The 18,445-nt window shown below is 46.4% G+C and overlaps 1 protein-coding gene and 1 long non-coding RNA gene across 3 annotated transcripts; both read right to left on the bottom strand.

Moving 5' to 3' along the window:
• Positions 1-413: 413 nt before the first annotated feature.
• On the bottom strand, positions 414-2,739 carry LOC150067630 (uncharacterized). Its single transcript, XR_016539661.1, has 2 exons — positions 2,670-2,739; positions 414-507 (listed from the first exon to the last, which is right to left on the bottom strand). It is a non-coding gene; the product is annotated as an uncharacterized LOC150067630 (long non-coding RNA).
• A 2,395-nt stretch (positions 2,740-5,134) lies between these two features.
• Wbp2nl (WBP2 N-terminal like) lies at positions 5,135-16,807 on the bottom strand. 2 transcript variants are annotated; one of them, XM_090358184.1, is made up of 7 exons: positions 16,694-16,807; positions 13,200-13,308; positions 12,809-12,950; positions 12,317-12,409; positions 10,973-11,080; positions 6,714-7,249; positions 5,135-5,218 (listed from the first exon to the last, which is right to left on the bottom strand). In XM_090358184.1, the coding sequence occupies exons 1-6, from the start codon at positions 16,753-16,755 to the stop codon at positions 6,783-6,785; spliced, it is 981 nt and encodes a 326-aa protein (XP_090214310.1). In that variant the 5' UTR covers positions 16,756-16,807; the 3' UTR covers positions 5,135-5,218; positions 6,714-6,782. The 2 variants fall into 2 exon arrangements, with proteins under 2 accessions (XP_090214310.1, XP_090214318.1); XM_090358192.1 differs by lacking the exon at positions 16,694-16,807 and having other exon boundaries at positions 13,238-13,282.
• Positions 16,808-18,445: the final 1,638 nt, after the last annotated feature.

The raw sequence follows: 18,445 nt of genomic DNA, 5'->3' as shown, positions 1-18,445 counted from the left end.
CAAGATGATCCACCTTACCAGGAGCCAGTGGCTTATGCCTGTAATCCTATCTACTCACAAGGCTGAGATCTGAGGATCACAGTTCAAAGCCAGCCTGGGCAAGAAAGTCCATGAGGCTCTAATGTCCAATAAGTACCCCCCAAAAAAACAGAAGTGGAGCTATGGCTCAAGTAACATAGTGCTAACCTTGAGCTAGAAGCTCAAATCTAGAGTTCAAGCACCAGGACCAGGATAAAACAAACAAAAGACCCATCTCTTAAAACCAATGAACATCATGCAGCAGGAAAATGCAGAATCCTGACACTAAATGGAGAACTCTGCCATCCATACATAGCTGTCTCCTGGGTGGTTTCCTACGAGACCAGCATGAAACAATGCATATCACAGATCTCAGCAACAAAGAAACCGAGAGGTGTAGCACAGCCGTGTTTAATGAAGATGTAAAAACCAGAATGCCTCTTCAGGTATACTGTCTTCTCTTTTCTCCACTGGACACACTCAGGAGTCCTGCTTTCCAAAACAAGAACTCAGAAAGCAGTTCCTACCTGCCTCAAGTTCTTTCACATGGACAACTTCCAATCTCTTGCTATGATTGGCATGTAGCTAACTTATTTTCAAGTATTGTATTTCCTTTCTTTGAGAACATGCTTTTTATGGCACTGACAAATGAGAGGCACCTGGGAACTAAGCTGCCTTTGCAGTAGCTCTTCCTCTAACTACAGCACTCCAGATATCTGCATGGCTGGAACCTCACCTTCTTAAGGCTGAAGGAAGGTTTCAAGTGATAGAGCACCTGCCTAACAAGGCAAAGGAAGAAAGGAAGCAGGAAAGGGGGAGTGGGAGGGGGAGTGGATAGATGAGGGAGGGAGGGAAGGAGGAAGGAGAGGGAGGAAGAGGGGGGGAAGGAGAGGGCGAAGGAAAGGAGGGTGGAAGGGAAAGGGAGGGAGAGAGGGAGGGAGGGAGACAGAGGTTAAGGAGGGAGGGAAAGGACAGAGGGTGGTCTTTATTGAAATGTTCCCTTAACAAGCTACCCTACCACAATCTGCCTCAAGTCTATCTCTGAGCATTTCCAATCTCCATTTTTTTTGGTGGGTCATGGGGCTTGAACTAGGCCTGGACGCTGTCCCCGAGCTCTTCAGCTCAAGGCTACCACCCTACCCTTGAGTCAAGCCCCACTTCCTGTTTTCTTGAGGTTAATTGGAAATAAGAGTCTCAGGTCCTTTTGTGCCCAGGCCCGTTTTGAAACTTGATCCTCAGATCTCAACCTCCTGAGTGGCTAGGATTACAGGCTTGAGTCACTATGCCCGACTCTAATCTCCTCTTATCTCCTTTTATCTGCTTTATTTCTGGTTTTTGAGACAAAATCTCGCTAAGTATCTCAGGCTGTGCTACATCTGGAGAATATCCTGCTTCTATCCCCAAGTCATGAGATTTCAGGTGCTATCTGCTCTAGTTTTTATATTGTGCTCACCACCTTTTTGTCTTCTGCAGTTTGAATATGATATTCCTGTTAGAGCATATCACTTATATTATCTTTCTCAGCCTTACTAGAATGTAAGCATTATAAGAACAAGGATTTAGTCACCAATACCTAATGATGCATAGAGGCACACATTAATTTTAAGTGCATAAATAAAAATGGAAAACTAGGTTTAAAAAAAAAACAGGGGCCGGGAGTTTGGCCTAGTGGTTAAAGTGCTTGCCTAGCATGCATGAAGACCCGGGTTCGATTCCTCGGTACCACATGTAGAAAAAAGCGGGAGAGGTGGTATTGAGGCTCAAGTGGTAGAGCTCTGGCCTTGAGAAAGTCCAAGGACAGTGCTCAGGCCCTGAGCTCAAGCCCAGGACTGGCAAACAAAAAACAAAAAAACAACTCCCCTGTCCCCTCCCAGTTCTCCCCTGCCATTTTGTACTGCTGTATACTAACCAGCTTACTAGGTTGGGTAGTTTGTTTGCCTATTGGCACCAGTTTCTGTCCTTCCTTCCCTCTTTCTTTATCCACACCCCCTCCCTCTAGACACCTCTTTCCTTCCCTTTTCTCTTTCTTCTTCCCTTTCCCTTTCTTCCTTACTTCCTCCTATCTATCTATCTATCTATCTATCTATCTATCTAATTTAGACAAGTCAGAGAGGGTCTCACTACATACATAGTCCAAGTTGGCCTTAGACTTCTGTCTCTTGAATGCTGTGATTATAAGCATGTGATACTGGCCTAAGAGTAGAGGCCACTACAACCAGATCTTCTTACCTCAGTTTCCTTATCTGTGAGGCTGGAATCTAAGCACCACCACCCTGAACTATTAAACATCTGTTAGGGTGCTTTGCAAAAGTAGGTAGTTAGCAAATAAGCCAGCCAAGCTGCCATCCATTGCCCTTTACCTCCATGTGACCTCTAAGAAAAGGTCATCACAAACAACTGGGGTCAGGGGCCACCACGAGGGGATGAAAATGTGTAGCTATGAGGAATTTCAAGAGTCAGGATTATCTCATTCCTGTGCCAGCCAAGCCAAATCAAGAACAGCTGGCCTGGGGCTCTCAGTAATCCTCAAACTTAAGTTATAAGGCAGCCAAGCCTTCTGGTCCCAGAGAGATCTGAGCCCTCCTCAGACCTTTCAAACCACCTCCCCCCATGTCATCAGGAACCAAGCTCCTAGCAGGATGGAGACTCACCTGAACCTCTCAGACGTGGAGATAATCAGGCAGTGCATGTAAGGAAGTTGCTTCTACTGCTTGGCACCTGTGAGATGAGAAGAGGCGTGCCTCAGCAGAGTGGGAGCCACAGGCAGAGGGTCCAGTCCCAGGCTCTGGAGCCAGCCTATTCGTCTTACCTCCACCACTCAAGACATGTGGGTTCTTTGGTTTCCTACGGGCTCTATACTCCAGTATGTGCAATTAGGGCACTATCAGTGCCCAAGGAACTGGACCACCATGGGACCAAGTGAGACCATGTTAGCCACACCCACAGGCACTCAGCTAGGTAATGTTTTCAAAGACCTTTAAGGTCCAGATAGCTTCTGAGGACTCGCCTTGGGTACCCTACAAACCCTGGTTGTCATCTGGGAAAAGGTGAAATGGAACCAAGCTTCAAGAAAGTCATCTCAAGCAGCCAGAAGGGACAGTATTCCCCAAAGAATCAAAGGATTATTTAGAATCTTCTCTAATGGTCTGCCAAACAAAATTGATTGTGCAAATTATAACCATTAGCTGGAATACTGGCATGCTGGATGTGTGTAATAGGTCAAGAAACAAGGGTTGTATCTTTTTCCTTACTCCACAAATACTTCATAGATACCACTGTGTGCTGGACCCCAGCAAGGTCCCTGCAGTCGGGTGGAGTCTCCACTGTCCATTAGCTTACAGGTTAGAGCTAGACAAGCAGCCAGACAAACCTACAGCACTGGCACAGCTCTCTGCCAGAACACAAAGGTGGTGGTGAAAGAATACATAAAGCTCTTCAGAAGGCAACTGTTCCAGAAGTAGAGCCCAGAATGTTTCTCAAAAGAAAGAACTTCTGGACTGTTCTGAAAGGTGAATGGCACACGGTGAGCAGAAGGCACTGAAACCAAGGCTCTGCCTGGCGCTGTGCTTCAGCATAGTGGTCACACAGTCCCTGTGACACTGAGGAGGAGGAGAACCGCAGATATGTGGAACCAGGATTGTGGTTTGATTGTGAAGGGGGAAACTGACAAGTTATTTTTTAATTATTGGCTTCTAAAAACAGGTTCTGCATACACACAGAACAAAATTCAAAAGGATTTGCAGTGAAAACAGTAAACCTTCCCCTGCCCTTTCCCCAAGTCATGAGCAGCCCGTGCACACTGCCCCCCTCCATCCCGCCCAACCTGCTCAGGAACCACGCGTGCCACAGAGGTGGAACAGGGAGTGAGGAGTGAACCAGGCCTTACTTTTCAGGCATTACATAATAGAGATTAGTCCTTTATTAGAATGTTGTCAGTTGCTACATTCTACCTACATAGCAGAGTCTGGTTTGAACCTGTAATCCTCCTGTCTCAGCTTTGTGAGTCCTGGCATTCTAACCCTGTACCTCCACACCAAGCTTAGTTGATGCCTCCTTTTCAATGCCTGCCACTGTCCCCAGTATTCCAATGAGAAATGCAGAGATAGTTACAGTAGCACTTCAGAAAGCAGAGGGTAGAAAAGGGGCCAAACTGGAGCTGGGGCACCGGTGGCAATGAACCTGGATTTGAGGAAAGAGTGTTCCAGTAAAAAGATGAGGGAGGGAAGCCTATGGGGGTGGAGAGGGTAACTTATGGCCAAAAAAAAGTTCGTAAAACAGGAATCTAATAAGGGGTCAATATTCAAAATATATAAGGAACTCACACGACTCAACACCAAAATTGCAAATAATACTATTCAAAACTGGGCAAGACATAGATACTGTAGATTTTTTTTCTTTTGGTATTAGGTTTAAACTTAGAGCTTTGTGTTTGCTAGGTAGGCGATTTGCGCCACATTCCCAGCTAAACAGACAGTTGTTTTGTCTGCCATTCGTAGACTTGAACTCAGGGCTTAGGTGCTGTCTCTAAGCTTTTTTGCTTAGCACTCTACCACTTACTTGATTCTCTAAACCTCACTGGAGTGGAAGGAACACTGGTCCTTGATTTGTCCTCATGTTAGGAAGAGCTGCAAGCACCTGGAGTTATTCTAATTCCAGTGTCTATTCCAGAAAGTGCTTCTCAGAGATTACTTCACAATGGGGCCAGGACCGTGACCTAGTGGTAGAGTGCTTGCCAAGCATGCATGAAGCCCTGGGTTTGATTCCTTGGTACCACATACACAGAAAAGATGGGAAGTGTTGCTGTGGCTCAAGTGGTAGAGCAGTAGCTTTGAAAAAGCCTAAGGACAGTGACCAGGCCCAAGGTTCAAACCCCAGGACTGGCAAAAAAAAAAAAAAAAAAAGATTGTTTCATAATGTCTAGCTAATAAAAAATATTCTGCGGCTAAATAATTTGGGGAAAAACATATAAGTTTGAAAAATCTCTCCAAGATTTATGATTTTCATTAGTATATTCAAGCCTGTGAGAGGCTATGAAGTAAAGAAAGGTTTCTCTAACCGTTTCAAGTAGATTTGAAACAGCACCTCTTTGTACACATACCCCCATAGACCTACCTGACTTCCTTGGAGAAGGTGGTCCTTGACAATATAGGAGCATCTGGTTCCCCAGCTGTTACACTGAAGATCAACTGATGACTCTAATCTGAAGAAAAGCATCCAAACATTAAAAGAAAACTTTATACACCAAGTAGCTAATCATAGCCAGATTAGGTGGCTCACGTCCATAATCCTAGCTAGCTACTCAGGAGAATGAAATCTGAGGATCTCAATTCAAAGCCAGCCCAGGCAGAAAAAGTCTGTGAGACTCATCTCCAAATGAATCACCAAAAAGTCCCTCAAATTACTGTAAATGACACATTGCAAAACATTTCTTACATATTATACAGTCAAATATATGAATATATACAGTCAAATATGTTATTACACACCTGTAATCCAAGATACTCAGGAGATGAAGACAGAATGCTGGCCTTTTTAGTTAACAGTATTCTATCTCCAAAAAATATTATAAATTAAAAAAATTTTAAATTAGCTCTCAGTACCTTACACCTAGAATCCTAGCTTGTAAGGAGACATATCTAAGGATTGCTGTTCAAAGCCAGCATGGACAGAGAAGTCTACAAGACTCTTATCTCCAATTAACCAGCAAAAAGCTAAAAGTGGAGGTTTGGCTCAAGTGGTGGAGGGCCAGCCTGCACAAAAATGCTAAGCAATAGCATGAGGTCTTGAGTTTAAACTCAGTACTGTCAAACAAACACAAATTAAGAGGAGTGGGATATATCTTTGGTAGTAAAGTACCACGCATGTGTAAGGCTCTAGTTTCTATCTTCAACCCCACATAAAATATTCATATTTAAGCCAGCGTGGCATCCTAGCTATTCAGGAGGTGGTGATCTGAGGATTGCTTATCAAAGCCAGCCGAGGCATTAAAGTCCGAGACTCTTATCTCCAATTAACCACTAGAAAACCAGAAGAGGTGCTGTGGCTTAAGGAGTAAGGGTGGTAGCCTTGAGCTGAAGAGCTCAAGGACAGCAGCACCCAGGCCCAGAGTTCAAGCCCCACAGCTGACAACAAAACAAAGAACAAAAAAATGAAACAGCTGTATTCAAGGTGATATTTTCAGTACTGCTGTAGTGCCTAGCAAGGGAAATGTAACTAATATTTCTTGAATAGGGATGGAGAAGAAAGAAGAAAGCTTTTTCCAGACTCACATTCAAGGTGTGTTAGAACATGGCTAATGCCAACAAAATTATTGGAAAATTAGCCCTATCAGTCTACTCCACCTTTAGCCTAGCTAATCAAAAGTTGACTCTGCTTCTAAAATCTAGACATGGCAGTAAAAGTTTGGCTTTCCCTTAAGAATTCCCTTTCAGGCCGGGAGTTTGGCCTAGTGGTTAAAGTGCTTGCCTAGCATGCATGAAGACCCGGGTTCGATTCCTTGGTACCACATACATAGAAAAAAGCTGGAAGTGGTGCTCAGGCTCAAGTGGTAGAGCTCTAGCCTTGAGAAAGTCCAAGGACAGTGCTCAGGCCCTGAGCTCAAGCCCAGGACGGGCAAAAAAAAAAAAAAAAAAAAAAAAAAAAAAAATTCCCTTTCAGAGAATGTAACCACCTGGCATGGGTCTGTGATTATATACCTGAGTCGTTCATTGTCCCGGTCTCGACTTCAATGTTGGGTGTCCTTTTGCTTGGTAAATCATCAGGGCTTACATCTTAGAAGAAGAATGGGGCATAGAGGAGGTAGAGGGAGGCGAAGCCTCATTTCCAGGAGTCTGGCCTGCCACAGAATTGGGAGGCCCCACTCCAGATCCAGCAGGTGGGGCTCTGGGTGCAGGAAGTGGGGATGGGTACCCAGAAGGGGCCGCTCCATGTCCAGCACTCCGCGCTTCCATTCCCGCGGGAGAAACTTCATATCCAGAGGACGGAGCTCCATATGCAGGCGGCGGGGCTCCATAGGCAGGGGGAGGGCCTCCGCGTGTGGGAGGCAGAGCTCCGTACGCGGGAGGCGGGACTCCGTAGGCAGGAGGCGGCACTCCATATGCTGGTGGAGGGACTCCGTACCCCGCTGTGGGGGCGGGGTATCCCGCAGGGGGTACTCCATATCCAGGAGGAGGGGCTCCATATCCAGGAGGAGGGGCTCCATATCCAGCAGGGGGTGCTCCATACACATAAACTGGGAATGCCAAAAAGAAAGAAAACATACTGAATGATCCCGTAGATAAAGAATAGATGAGAAAGAACTTAGAAAGTACTGCTAAAGCAAAATGATAAGAGTTTGGACAGACCACCATGAAACTTTTTCCCTTTATATATGGCTAGTGGAAGGTTTTATCAGTCCTGTTGTAGAGATTTGAACAACCCCAGGCAACTGGTTTCAAAGGAAGTAAGTACTTACAAGAAGCAAGCCAAAGGCTGGGAGTGTAACCTAGCGGTAGAGTGCTTGCCTAGCATGCATGAAGCCCTGGATTCAATTCCCTGGTACCATATACACAGAAAAATCCCAAAGTGGTGCTGTGGCTTATGTGGTAGAGAGCTAGCCTTGAGGGGAAAAAAACAACTCAAAGACTGCCCAGGCAGCTCAGTCCTCAGGACTGGCAAAGTGAGAAAGAGAGAAAGGGGAAGGGGGGGAGGGGACGAAAAGGAAAACAAACCTAATGAGAAAATACAATCACTAAAACTAGATTCAGATGATACCGATTTTGGAATTATTAAGGTGAAAACAAAATGACTACCCTTAATCTGTCAAGAGCTCTGAAGAAAAATATAGATTAACATACAAGAAAGAACGCATGGACCATTAAGTAGGATGCTGTAATTTGGGTCTTGAATATCCCCCAAGAGCCATCTGTTAATGGCTCCAAGAACAGTGCTATTGGTAGGTGCTGTGGACCCTGATGAGGGGTGTTGTGGGAAGCCTTTAGTCATAGAGAGTACCCCAAAAGTGACTGGAAGACCCAGCTTCTTTTCCTCTTTTGTCCTTAGCCATGAGGTAAGTGGTTGTGCTACACTATGCATTCCTACCAGGATCACAAACTCAAAATAACAGTGCTAGTCAATCATGTCCTGAGACTGCAAAACTGTGAGCCTAAAACATGCCTAGCTTTATAAATTCATTAACACACAAGGACATGGGAACCCTTCAGAAAGATTAGGGTTTTACCTTCTGCCTCATGAAGCTGTTGCTTTGATCTCACATCATGAAGGCTCTCTTGAAGTCAGTTTCAATTCGTTTTTTTGTTGCTATCACTTTGTTTAGTTTCAGTGTGTCACAGCACTTTAGGTACACTGCAGTCTCAGTTTCAAATCAGCCTTAAAAGACTAACAATTAGTGACTGGTGTTTGCTTCCTGATGAGATATTTCTGGGACATGAATGCCCTATAACAAACAGGTGACCAGATGTCTAGATAATTTTGTACCTTATAAGTGACTGTGCTATCCAATCTTGAATTTCTTTTTCTTTCTTGGCAGTGCCAGGTTTTAATTTAGGGCCTTCCATGTGTTCAACTTACTTGCTCCACTGACACTCTACTACTTGGGCCACAATTTCAGCTTAGCTTTTTGCTGGTTATTGTGTTTATTTTTGTAGGGCTTACACTCAGGGCCTGGGCACAATTCCTGAACTACTTTTTTTTTTTTTTAACCTGTCCTGGGTCTTGAATTCAGGCCCTGGGCACTATCCTTGGACACTTTTTGCTCAAGGCTAGCACTCTGCCACTTGAGCCACAGCACCACTTCCAGCTTTTTCTTAGTATGTGATACCAAGGAATTGGTACCCAGGGCTTTGTGCCTGCTAGGTGAGCACTCTATCACTAGGCTATGCTCCCAGCCCTGTTCCTAACTTCTTTTGCTCAAGGCTAGCACTCACCCTTTGAGCCACAACTCCACTTCTGGTGTTTGGGTGGTTAACTGGAGATGAAAGGCTCATGTACTTTCCTTCTTGGGCTGGCTTTGAACCGCGATCATCAGATCTCAGCCTCCTGAGTGGCATGAGACAAAGACACCCAGCTTTTGCTGATTGTTTCAAGGATGGGCTGGCCCAAATTTCAGTTCCTCAGATCTCAGCCTCCTGGGTAGCCAAGGTTACATATATAAGCCACCAAACCCTAGCATCCCTCACTAACATCTACTTCAAGAGAATTTCACCAGTCTAAGAACTGGTGCCTGGCGAGGTGCCAGTTGCTAGCTACTCAAGACACTGAGATCTGAGAATTTGTAAGCCCAAGTTTACAAATCCAAGAGAAAAGAATTGTCGAGCTCTTACATGACTGAACAAGCCAAATCTTTGTCACAACCTGCAACCTTATCCACCCAAACAGACCAAATGGTTGGCTTCTCCATTTTACCAGACAACTACCTAAGCAACTTTAAGTGTATCTAATTGTCTCCATATCCCAATAGTGAATATTTTTCTTCTATATCCATCAAGATTGATGATGTCAAGAAAATCCTAACATTAGATCATTGTCCATCCTGTGCCCCACTTTCTTTTGGATGGGAAGTGCAATGGTATAACGAGGAATATTGAGCAACTGCAGCCAACTGAGAACTAAGAAGTATAAGCTACAGCAACCTTCTTAAGATGGCAAAGCTCTTACTAAGATCATGTGCTCTAGATCTTTTTATTAATCTACAGTTTTAATAAAGTAGATCTTTTAATTTAAAAAAGAAAGTACTAGAAAGTAAAAGAATATTAAAACAGAAATGAAGAAAAAAATCACCACATGTAGTAGTACACACCTGTGATCCCAGACCTCAGGATGCTGAGTGAAAAGAATCAAAGTAACAAAGGTGGGCTGGGAAGGTGGCTTAGTGGTAGAGTGTTTGCCTAGTATGCATGAAGGCCCAGGCTCAACTCCTCAGTACCATATACACAGAAAAAGCAAAAAAGCTGGAAGTGGCACTGTGGCTCAAGTGGTAGAGTGCTAGCCTTGAGCAAAAGAAGCTCAGTGATAGTGCCCAAACTCTAGAACTGGCAAAAAAGGAAAAAAAGGAGAAACATGGGGCCAGGAGTTTGGCCTAGTAGTAGAGTGCTTGCCTAGCATGCACGAAGACCCGGGTTCGATTCCTCAGTACCACATATTTAGAAAAAGCCGGAAATGGTGCTAAGGCTTTGGAAACTATATTCCAAGGAGAGAAAAAGAGCATTAGAAATCACAAGTAAAGCTAGCCAGGTACTGGTGGCTCAGGCCTGTAATCCTAGCCACTCCGGAGGCTGAGATCTAAAGCTCTTATTTCAAAGCTAGCCCAAGCAAGAAAGTTTATGAGACTCTTATCTCCAATTAATCACCAAAAAACTATAAGTGAAGGTGTAGCTCAAATGGCAGTGTGCTGGCCTTGAGCACAAAAAGCTAAGGGAAAGCACCCTAGTTGAATTCAAGAAGCTCTAAGGCACACATAGGCATGTGCAAACGCAAACGCAAACGCACATGCAAGCAAACACACACACCACACACACACACACACACACACACACACACACACACACACACAGAGTAACTCTGAACTTGAACTTCAAGTCTTATTTTCTGAGTTGCCACTGAATTTTATTTTTATTTTTTATTTTTTTTGCCAGTTCTGGGCTTGAGCTCAGGGCCTGAGCACTGTCCTTGGACTTTCTCAAGGCTGGAGCTCTACCACTTGAGCCACCGCACCACTTCCAGCTTTTTTTCTATGTATATGGTACCGAGGAATCAAACCTGGGTCTTTGTGCATGCAAGGCAAGCACTCTACCACTAGGCCAAACTCCTGGCGCAGCACTGGATTTTAATCTGGAAATAGTTTAGAAACTATTCTAAACTCCCAAACTATATATCCTGCAGCAGTTGAGGCAAGGCTACATACAGAGAGTAATTTTGAAATATCTGGTATACTCTTCATCTCCCCACCACATCTTACCTCGAGAAGAAGTCTCTGGAGTGTACAAGGTGCCCTCACCAGTAACGACATAAATACCTGGAGGGCTGATCCAGTAATTTTGGACTCCAAGCGGAACTCCCTGTGCAGCTGAGAAAACAAGTTTTGCAAAGATAGGAGTTCTGTTAATACAGATAATACAGCAGCTATTAACAAAATACTTAACATACTATTGTTGGAGACATTGCTTTGAGCCTCCTGAGGAAGTAAGATGAGAAGATGGCCCCTGGCAGCTCGCTAATGAGTCAGTGCCTGCTGACCAGGAAGTTTCTTTGCATTTGTTGATTTGTTTCTTCGGTGCCTGTGGATAGAGTGGATCGCGAGATTTCTTCCAGGTTTGTTTGCTGCTTTGCAGATGACCTTTACTGTGATTGGCTGCTTAAGGATATAAATTGTGTGGGGTTTCTGGGGAAGGCGGGAGAAGGGAGAAAGACGGAGAAGGGGGAAGAGAGAAGGAGAAAGGAGAGAGGCAGAGAAGAAAGGAGAGAGAAATAAAAGACCTCTCCTTGCAGCGATTTGAGTCTGTGATCATTCCCAGTCCACCTCCGAAGTGATGCGTCGTTGCGGCGGGCAGCGACATACTATTAACCACCATTTTGCATGCATATCTAATAACACTTCAGGGAAACAAGATAAATATACATAGGGAAGCTAGGTGGGTTGGTGCCTGCCTGTAATCCCAGCACAAAAGACTGAGGCAGAAGCACCACTCAAGTGAGGCCAGCTTGTGCTAAATAGATCCCTCTGTATATGGAATATGTCTCTGTTATTGCTAGATTGGAGTTGGAGGAGGAACACAAGAGAGAAAGGAAAAGAGCATTCCTAACAGAGCAAATAGCATAAAGACTCAAATGAAACAGAATACGGCACAAAAAAGTCCTGACTGGTGGAAGAATAAAGCAAGGCTAGGTTAGATCAAAAACATAGCACAAAAGGATTTGTGGTCAAAGTTTGAGTGAGTTCTCTGTGAAGGAAAGTACTTCCACTCTGCTTTTGTGGAAGGCTAAACCTAAAAGAAGCAAATACAAGGCCAGAGAGGACAGAAGATCCAAAGCCATGCCACAGGAGTCACAGGAAAAAACTAAAACCACCTGGGACCCACTCATGAATACATGAGACCAGAATTAAAGGGCAAAAGACAATCAGGTGTAATGAGTCTTCTAGGCATCTTTCTGCAAGCCCCTACTAGACTACAGTCTCCTTCTGAAGAGTCTTGGAGAGTTCTACATTTGTATGGGACTTACTCAGAAAATGCCTGCTGGTTAGCAAATTTTGCCCCCAAATTGTCCTACTTCATTTCCTTGAATCTCCATCAGTGTTGCTCACCAGCAGAAGCAGCTTGCATCATCAGCTGGGCAAAGTGGATGGCACCGCCTTTCCGGAAGACTAGTTTAAACGTAGCCTGATTTTCCCAGCCACCTGAGGGAGAAAGGGCATGCGCTCAGAGGCTGGCACACTGACACTGAAGGAAGGATTATGCAGAGTAGGCTGCTTTGCTTTGCATTCCAATGACAGCCAAGTTTGAACCTCAACCCTTCTAGAACCTTCTGAGGAAAAGAGCATGTTGTTTTTGGTTTGTTTTGTGTCAGTACTGGGGCTTGAACTGTTACCTGGGCACATTTCCTTAACTTTTGCTCAAGACTGGCACCCTACCACTTGAGCCACAGCACCATATCGGGCTTCTATGCTGGTTATTTAGAGGGGAGTCTCATGGATTTTTCTTCCCAGCTTAGAATCACAGTGCTCAAATCCCAGCCTCCCAAGCAGCCAGGATCACAGGTGTGGTCCAAAAATCCCACATGGGAGGGGAACACTTACCATCTGGAGCTGCCTGAATGGTCCCTTGAATGTAGTTTGCACCAAACACTGGCTGTTCAATAGTGCAGTTCTTCATCAGATCAAACGGCATCATGAAAGACAACAAGGGATCACTGACCGAGTGTGAAGTCACAAAAATCACCTACGTGAGGAAAGAAACTTTGGAAAAGGAATACAGAAATTGTCCATGGATAGATGCTTATAAGGACAAGTCAAGGCTGTTTTGGCTTTCTAGGTTAAAATTCCTAATCAATTCCTCCTCAAAAAAAAAAAAAAATCTCAAAGTAAGTTTGTTTAAAAGTACTTTGAAAAACAATGTTTAACTTCTCTCTAGTTTTAGGGCAAACAAATGTGGAATTAGTCAGCAAATCAGAGGAGAAATGGAAATTACCCGGAATGAAGTGAGAAACAATGTTCCCCTCTTTGTACCATTAAAGAAGCTGGAGCCCTGGGGCGCATGTGGGAAGGAGAGCTCCACATCTGAACACTGCTTCAGGATGCTGCAGGAAAAGAAGGGCGGAAAGCACACAATCAAGTCCTAAAATGGCTGAGGATAGATCTCAGGGGTAGAGTATTTGCCTAGCATGTACAAGGCCATGAGTTCAGTCACCATCCAAAAGGTGGGGTGGGGAAGATGTCAAAATGACTCATGCAACAGCAAGCACAGTGCTTAGTCCAGAGAAGGTATTCAATAAATGTCAGCTATTAGTCCTACTACTATTTTAATGAATTCAAGGGATATTACTGTCTGATTTTATTCACTCTTGCTCTTCTTTCACTGGATATTTTTTCTTCGCAATGTTTATTCATTATTACATTTCTTGTGCTGTACATATAAAGTACTGAGATGTTTCTTTTGTGTGTGTGAGTGTATGTGTGCCAGTACTGGCGCTTGAACTAGGGGTCAGGGCACTCTTTTTTTGCGAGGGGGGGGTTAGCGGGGAGTTAGTGGTGGAGTGCTTACCTAGCATGCATGAAGAGCTGAGTTTGATTCCTCAGTAACACACACACACACACACACACACACACACAGCCAGATGGGGTGCTGTGGCTCAAGTGGTAGAGCTCTAGCCTTGAGAAAACCCAAGGATAGTGCTCAGGCCCTGAGTTCAAGCTCAAAAAAAACATACTTTTTTGAGGCTTCTGTTTTAAAGACTGAGTTTATTTCAGAAATCCTTGTGTAAACCAAGGAGAAATGAATAAATTTCACAATAAAGTATCAACTAAATCATTTTAAATTTTTTTCATGGGCTAACAATAGCATCACTATGATAACTGACAGTATTTTAATTACATTATTAAAAGTCGTTCCTTTCATGATTAATTACTAACAAACTCTGATTTTTTTTTTCCTTTTTTGGCAGTACTGATGTTTGATGCTTTTTTTTTTTTTTTTTGGTGGGTCATGCGGCTCGAACTCCTGGCCTAGGCGCTGTCCCTGAGCTCTTCAGCTCAAGGCTACCACCCTACCGCTTGAGCCAAGCCCCATTTCCTGATGTTTGATGCTTCTACAGGCAGCTGCTCTACCATTAAGCCATGCCTCCTCTTTTGCACTGGTTGTGTGTGTGCACAATGGTACTGGGATTTGAATTCTGGATCTCATGCTTTTTGCTGGCCTTTTCAGTCAAGGCTGGTGCTCTACCACTTGAGCCATGCCCCACTTTTTGCTGGTTAGCAGAAGGGACAAGAATGTCTCAGATTTACCTACTTGGGCTGGCTTCAAACCTTGATTCCCAGATCTCAGCCTCCTAAGTAGCTAGGATTATTCGTGCGTTTGACTAATTTTTTTTTTTTTTTTACTATATAGGGTACTGCTTCTTGCTTGGGTGAATAAGTCTATTTTTGACTTTACATTGTAGCTAGGATGACACACATATAACAATACCAAGTCCAGCTTCTTCAGCTGTGGAGTCTCACAGACCTTTCTGCTCAGCCTGGTCTTACACCTCAATTCTACTGATCTCAGCCTCCCAAGTAGCTAGTATTAGAGGCATAAACTACCAGTGCTTGACCACAAATACTTATTTGTGGAATAAATTTAAAAGCTCTTATGAAAATGCTGGGGATGGTTTGGATTTTTGGAATATTTCCATATTCATCATACTATTTTCGAGAAGTCTAAACATGGAGTTCATTTATGTCTTTTTTCTTTTTGCCAGTCCTGGGGCTTGAATTCATCTGGCACTGTCCCTGGGCCACTTTGTGCTCTACCACTTGAGCCACAGGGCTACTTCCAGGTTTTTCTCTTTATGTGGTGCTGAGGAATCGAACCCAGGCCTTCACGCATGCTAGGCAAGCACTTTGCCACTAAGCTACATTCCCAGCCCTCATGTATATCTCAAACGCAATTTGTATATATAAATAACTTGGTAGTCATTTTATTCAAAATTTTAAACAATGTTGCATATGAAAAAAGTTTCATAAAGAAGAATTTACCACGAGGCATCATACTGGCAATCAAAGTTTTGGATGCTGTTGAATTTTAGATGTCTTAGATAGGGGATGCTTAACACTTAAGAAGAAGGGCACTGGGGCCTCAGGCTTGTAATCCTGACTACTTGGGAGGCAGAAATAGATCGGTGGATTTCAGTTCCAAACAAGCCGAGGCCGACAAATCCGAAAGAGTCATCTCTAATTAACCAGCACATGTGGACATGTGGCTCCTGTGGTAGAGCGCCTGCCTCTCGTGGAAAAGCTGGGGGACACCGCCCCAGGCAGAGCCGCCACCTGAGCCCCGCGGGGACATGCCCAGCGCCTTATTCTTCCCGGGCAGGCCTCGGGTCTCAATCTGCAAAAAGAAGGGCCGGCGTCCGTCCCTCCGGGGCTGGGACTGGGGCTTCGGGAAATTCCGAGGGCCCGGGGAGGGCCTTCCAAGGTTCGAGAATGTTCCCCAAGGCGCCTCTCTCCAAGCCTGATTCCTGGGTGCTGGGCAGGGGTGCATGAGGCCGTGGGGAGGTCCGGTGGGGAGGCCCTCGGGGGAGGCCCTGGGTGAGGCCGCGGGGAGGCCCTGGGGGAGGCCCTCGGGGAGGCCCTGGGGGGAGGCCCTCGGGGAGGCCCTGGGGAAGCCCTGGGGGGAGGCCCTCGGGGAGGTCCTCGGGGAGGCCCTCGGGGAGGCCCTGGGGAAGCCCTCCGGGAGGTCCTCGGGGAGGCCCTGGGGGAGGTCCTCGGGGAGGCCCTGGGGAAGCCCTCGGGGGAGGCCCTCGGGGAGGCCCTGGGGAAGCCCTGGGGGGAGGCCCTGGGGAAGCCCTGGGGGGAGGCCCTCGGGGAGGCCCTGGGGAAGCCCTCCGGGAGGTCCTCGGGGAGGCCCTGGGGGGAGGCCCTCGGAGAGGTCCTCGGGGAGGCCCTCGGGGAGGCCCTGGGGAAGCCCTCGGGGAGGTCCTCGGGGAGGCCCTGGGGGAGGCCCTCGGGGAGGCCCTCGGGGAGGTCCTCGGGGAGGCCCTGGGGGAGGTCCTCGGGGAGGCCCTGGGGGAGGCCCTGGGGGGAGGCCCTCAGGGAGGCCCTGGGGGGAGGCCCTCGGGAGGCCCTCGGGGAGGCCCTGGGGGAGGCCCTGGGGGGAGGCCCTCAGGGAGGCCCTGGGGGGAGGCCCTCGGGAGGCCCTCGGGGAGGCCCTCGGGGAGGTCCTGGGGAGGTCTTCGGGGAGGCCCTCGGGGAGGTCCTCGGGGAGGTCCTCGGGGAGGTCCTCGGGGAGGCCCTGGGGAGGGCCTCGGGGAGGTCCTTGGGGAAGCCCGCTCCCCAGCTGTCGAGCTCTGAGATCCCCGCCGCCCGCCATCTTCTAGGACCACGTGCTCAAAAAAGGCGGGAAAGTCAACGGGCCGGAGGACCAGCTCGGACCACCCCACTTCTCTCCTCCGCCTCCCGCAGCACTCCGGGGGGCCCCTGAGGCACCTTTCGCCTTGAGGGACGACGACCCCGCGGCGGTTCTCGCTGTGGTTCTGGTTCACCGCCATCCTGCTCCGGCCCCTCCGGCCCCTCCGGCCGCCCCTCGATGGGAAGGGGAGGGACCGGAGCCAAGGGGAGGGGCGGGGCCACGAGGGGGCGGGGATTATGGCGCACAGGCTGCCGTGAGTGGGCGAGGCTGCTGTCACGTGGATTGGTGGGTCCCGCCCCCTCTGGGCCCCGCCCCCCCTGGGCCCCGCCCGATGGGTAGGCGGAGGCCTCACGGGCCTCCTTAGGCCTCTCCAGACGTTGTCACACCGCTGTCCCCGAGCCTACCTGGGTCAGGAGGCTGCTTCTGGAGGAAAGATCAGTCTTTGCCTTCCCAAAGATCAGCAGAACTTTTCTCCAGAGAAAGCTTGGATCTAGATCCAGAGGAGGAGCTGTGGAGGTGGGTGGTCAGGCAGTGGAAAGCAGGCCAGGCCCCAGACGCAGAGCCTGTCACCTCCATCATTCCGGCTGTGCGGCTCCGGAGGGATCCACAGCTCCAGAATTGCTTCAACTTCACAAATACTAAAATAAAGGGATGTGGCATCTTGATGACTGTGTTTCATGAATTCCAGATGTTGTCATTTACGAATGTACCGGTGAGGGAACAGTGTTGCCAAGTAAACTGACATGCTAACCAATCATAATACATCCTGATTGCAATTTTTCCCAAATCCAAACACAAAATAAGTAGTGTATTATGCACTGGCCATACATTGAGAGCTAATCTCCATACTTCCAGGCTAAAGATTATATTCTCTAGATCAGTTGCCTGCATGATCGGTACAGTGGTATTGGACTTGAAGAGTGCTTAAGTTTCTGTAGCTGTGATGCTTTATATTCACCAGATTACACTCTCAGCCATTTCTCACCATCTGTCTTGTGTCACCATTCTATTTCCATCTTCATCATTTTGCTTGAATGATTCCAGGAACCTTGTGACTCATCTTTCTCCAATTCCAACCCCTCTGAACCATTTTCTACTATTCCTGTATACCTTGTGCTCACTGCAAACATGTGGCACACTCAAATTCAGGGAAATAGTATACCGTGAATACCGTGTTGTTTGATGGTTACCAAAGTAAGCCTCTCAAGGAGAGAAATATTAGCTTAAATCAAGAAAGATACAAGCTAGTGTTTCGGAATAAATTCTGTTTTAAAATACAAGTTTAGAGTATTCACTGTAAAATAGGTTTCTGAGTAAGACAGAGCCTTTTTTTTTTTTTCACAGAGCTGGTCCTGATACATTCAAGGGGAAAAAGTGAAAGGCTAGGAAATTAAACATTTTTCATGAAGGAAGGCAAAGCACAGAAAATATGAGGTCAGATGGGATAATTCATTTGGGATACAGAGTCCTGAGAAATAAAGACTGGAGTCTGACCTTATGCTACATTGCAATGAGCTGATCTCCTAAAATGTTTCCATCTCTAGTATCTGTGGCTTTTTTTTTTCTCCTGGTAGTACTGGGATTTAAACTCAAGACCTCATCATACATGCTAATTATGTGCTCCTGCTTCTATCCCCCTTTAACATTTTTCCCAATCCTGGGCTTGGGCTCAGGGCCTGAGTACTGTCCTTGGGTTTTCTCAAAGCTAGAGCTCTACCACTTGAACCACGGCACCACTTCTGACTTTTTTTCTATGTATGTGGTAGGTGAGGAATTGAACCTGGGTCTTCATGCATACTGGGCAAACATTCTACCACTAGGCCAAACTC

This window comes from Megascapheus bottae, chromosome 2 (genome assembly GCF_031878675.1).
Source record: "Megascapheus bottae isolate mThoBot1 chromosome 2, mThoBot2.hap1, whole genome shotgun sequence".
In the NCBI taxonomy this organism is placed as follows: domain Eukaryota; kingdom Metazoa; phylum Chordata; class Mammalia; order Rodentia; family Geomyidae; genus Megascapheus; species Megascapheus bottae.
The sequence above is the reverse complement of the archived record's forward strand: the minus strand, read 5'-3'. Positions and strand labels throughout refer to the sequence as shown.

Coding starts and splice junctions, on each gene's coding strand:
- Wbp2nl (XM_090358184.1), bottom strand. CDS start 16,755: ATGGCGGTGAACCAGAACCACAGCGAGAACCGCCGCGGGGTCGTCGTC. Junction 12,410..12,808: donor CATTCAGGCAGCTCCAGATG/GTAAGTGTTCCC, acceptor TTTCTCCCTCAG/GTGGCTGGGAAAATCAGGCT. Junction 7,250..10,972: donor TCCAGAGACTTCTTCTCGAG/GTAAGATGTGGT, acceptor TGGCATTCCCAG/TTTATGTGTATGGAGCACCC.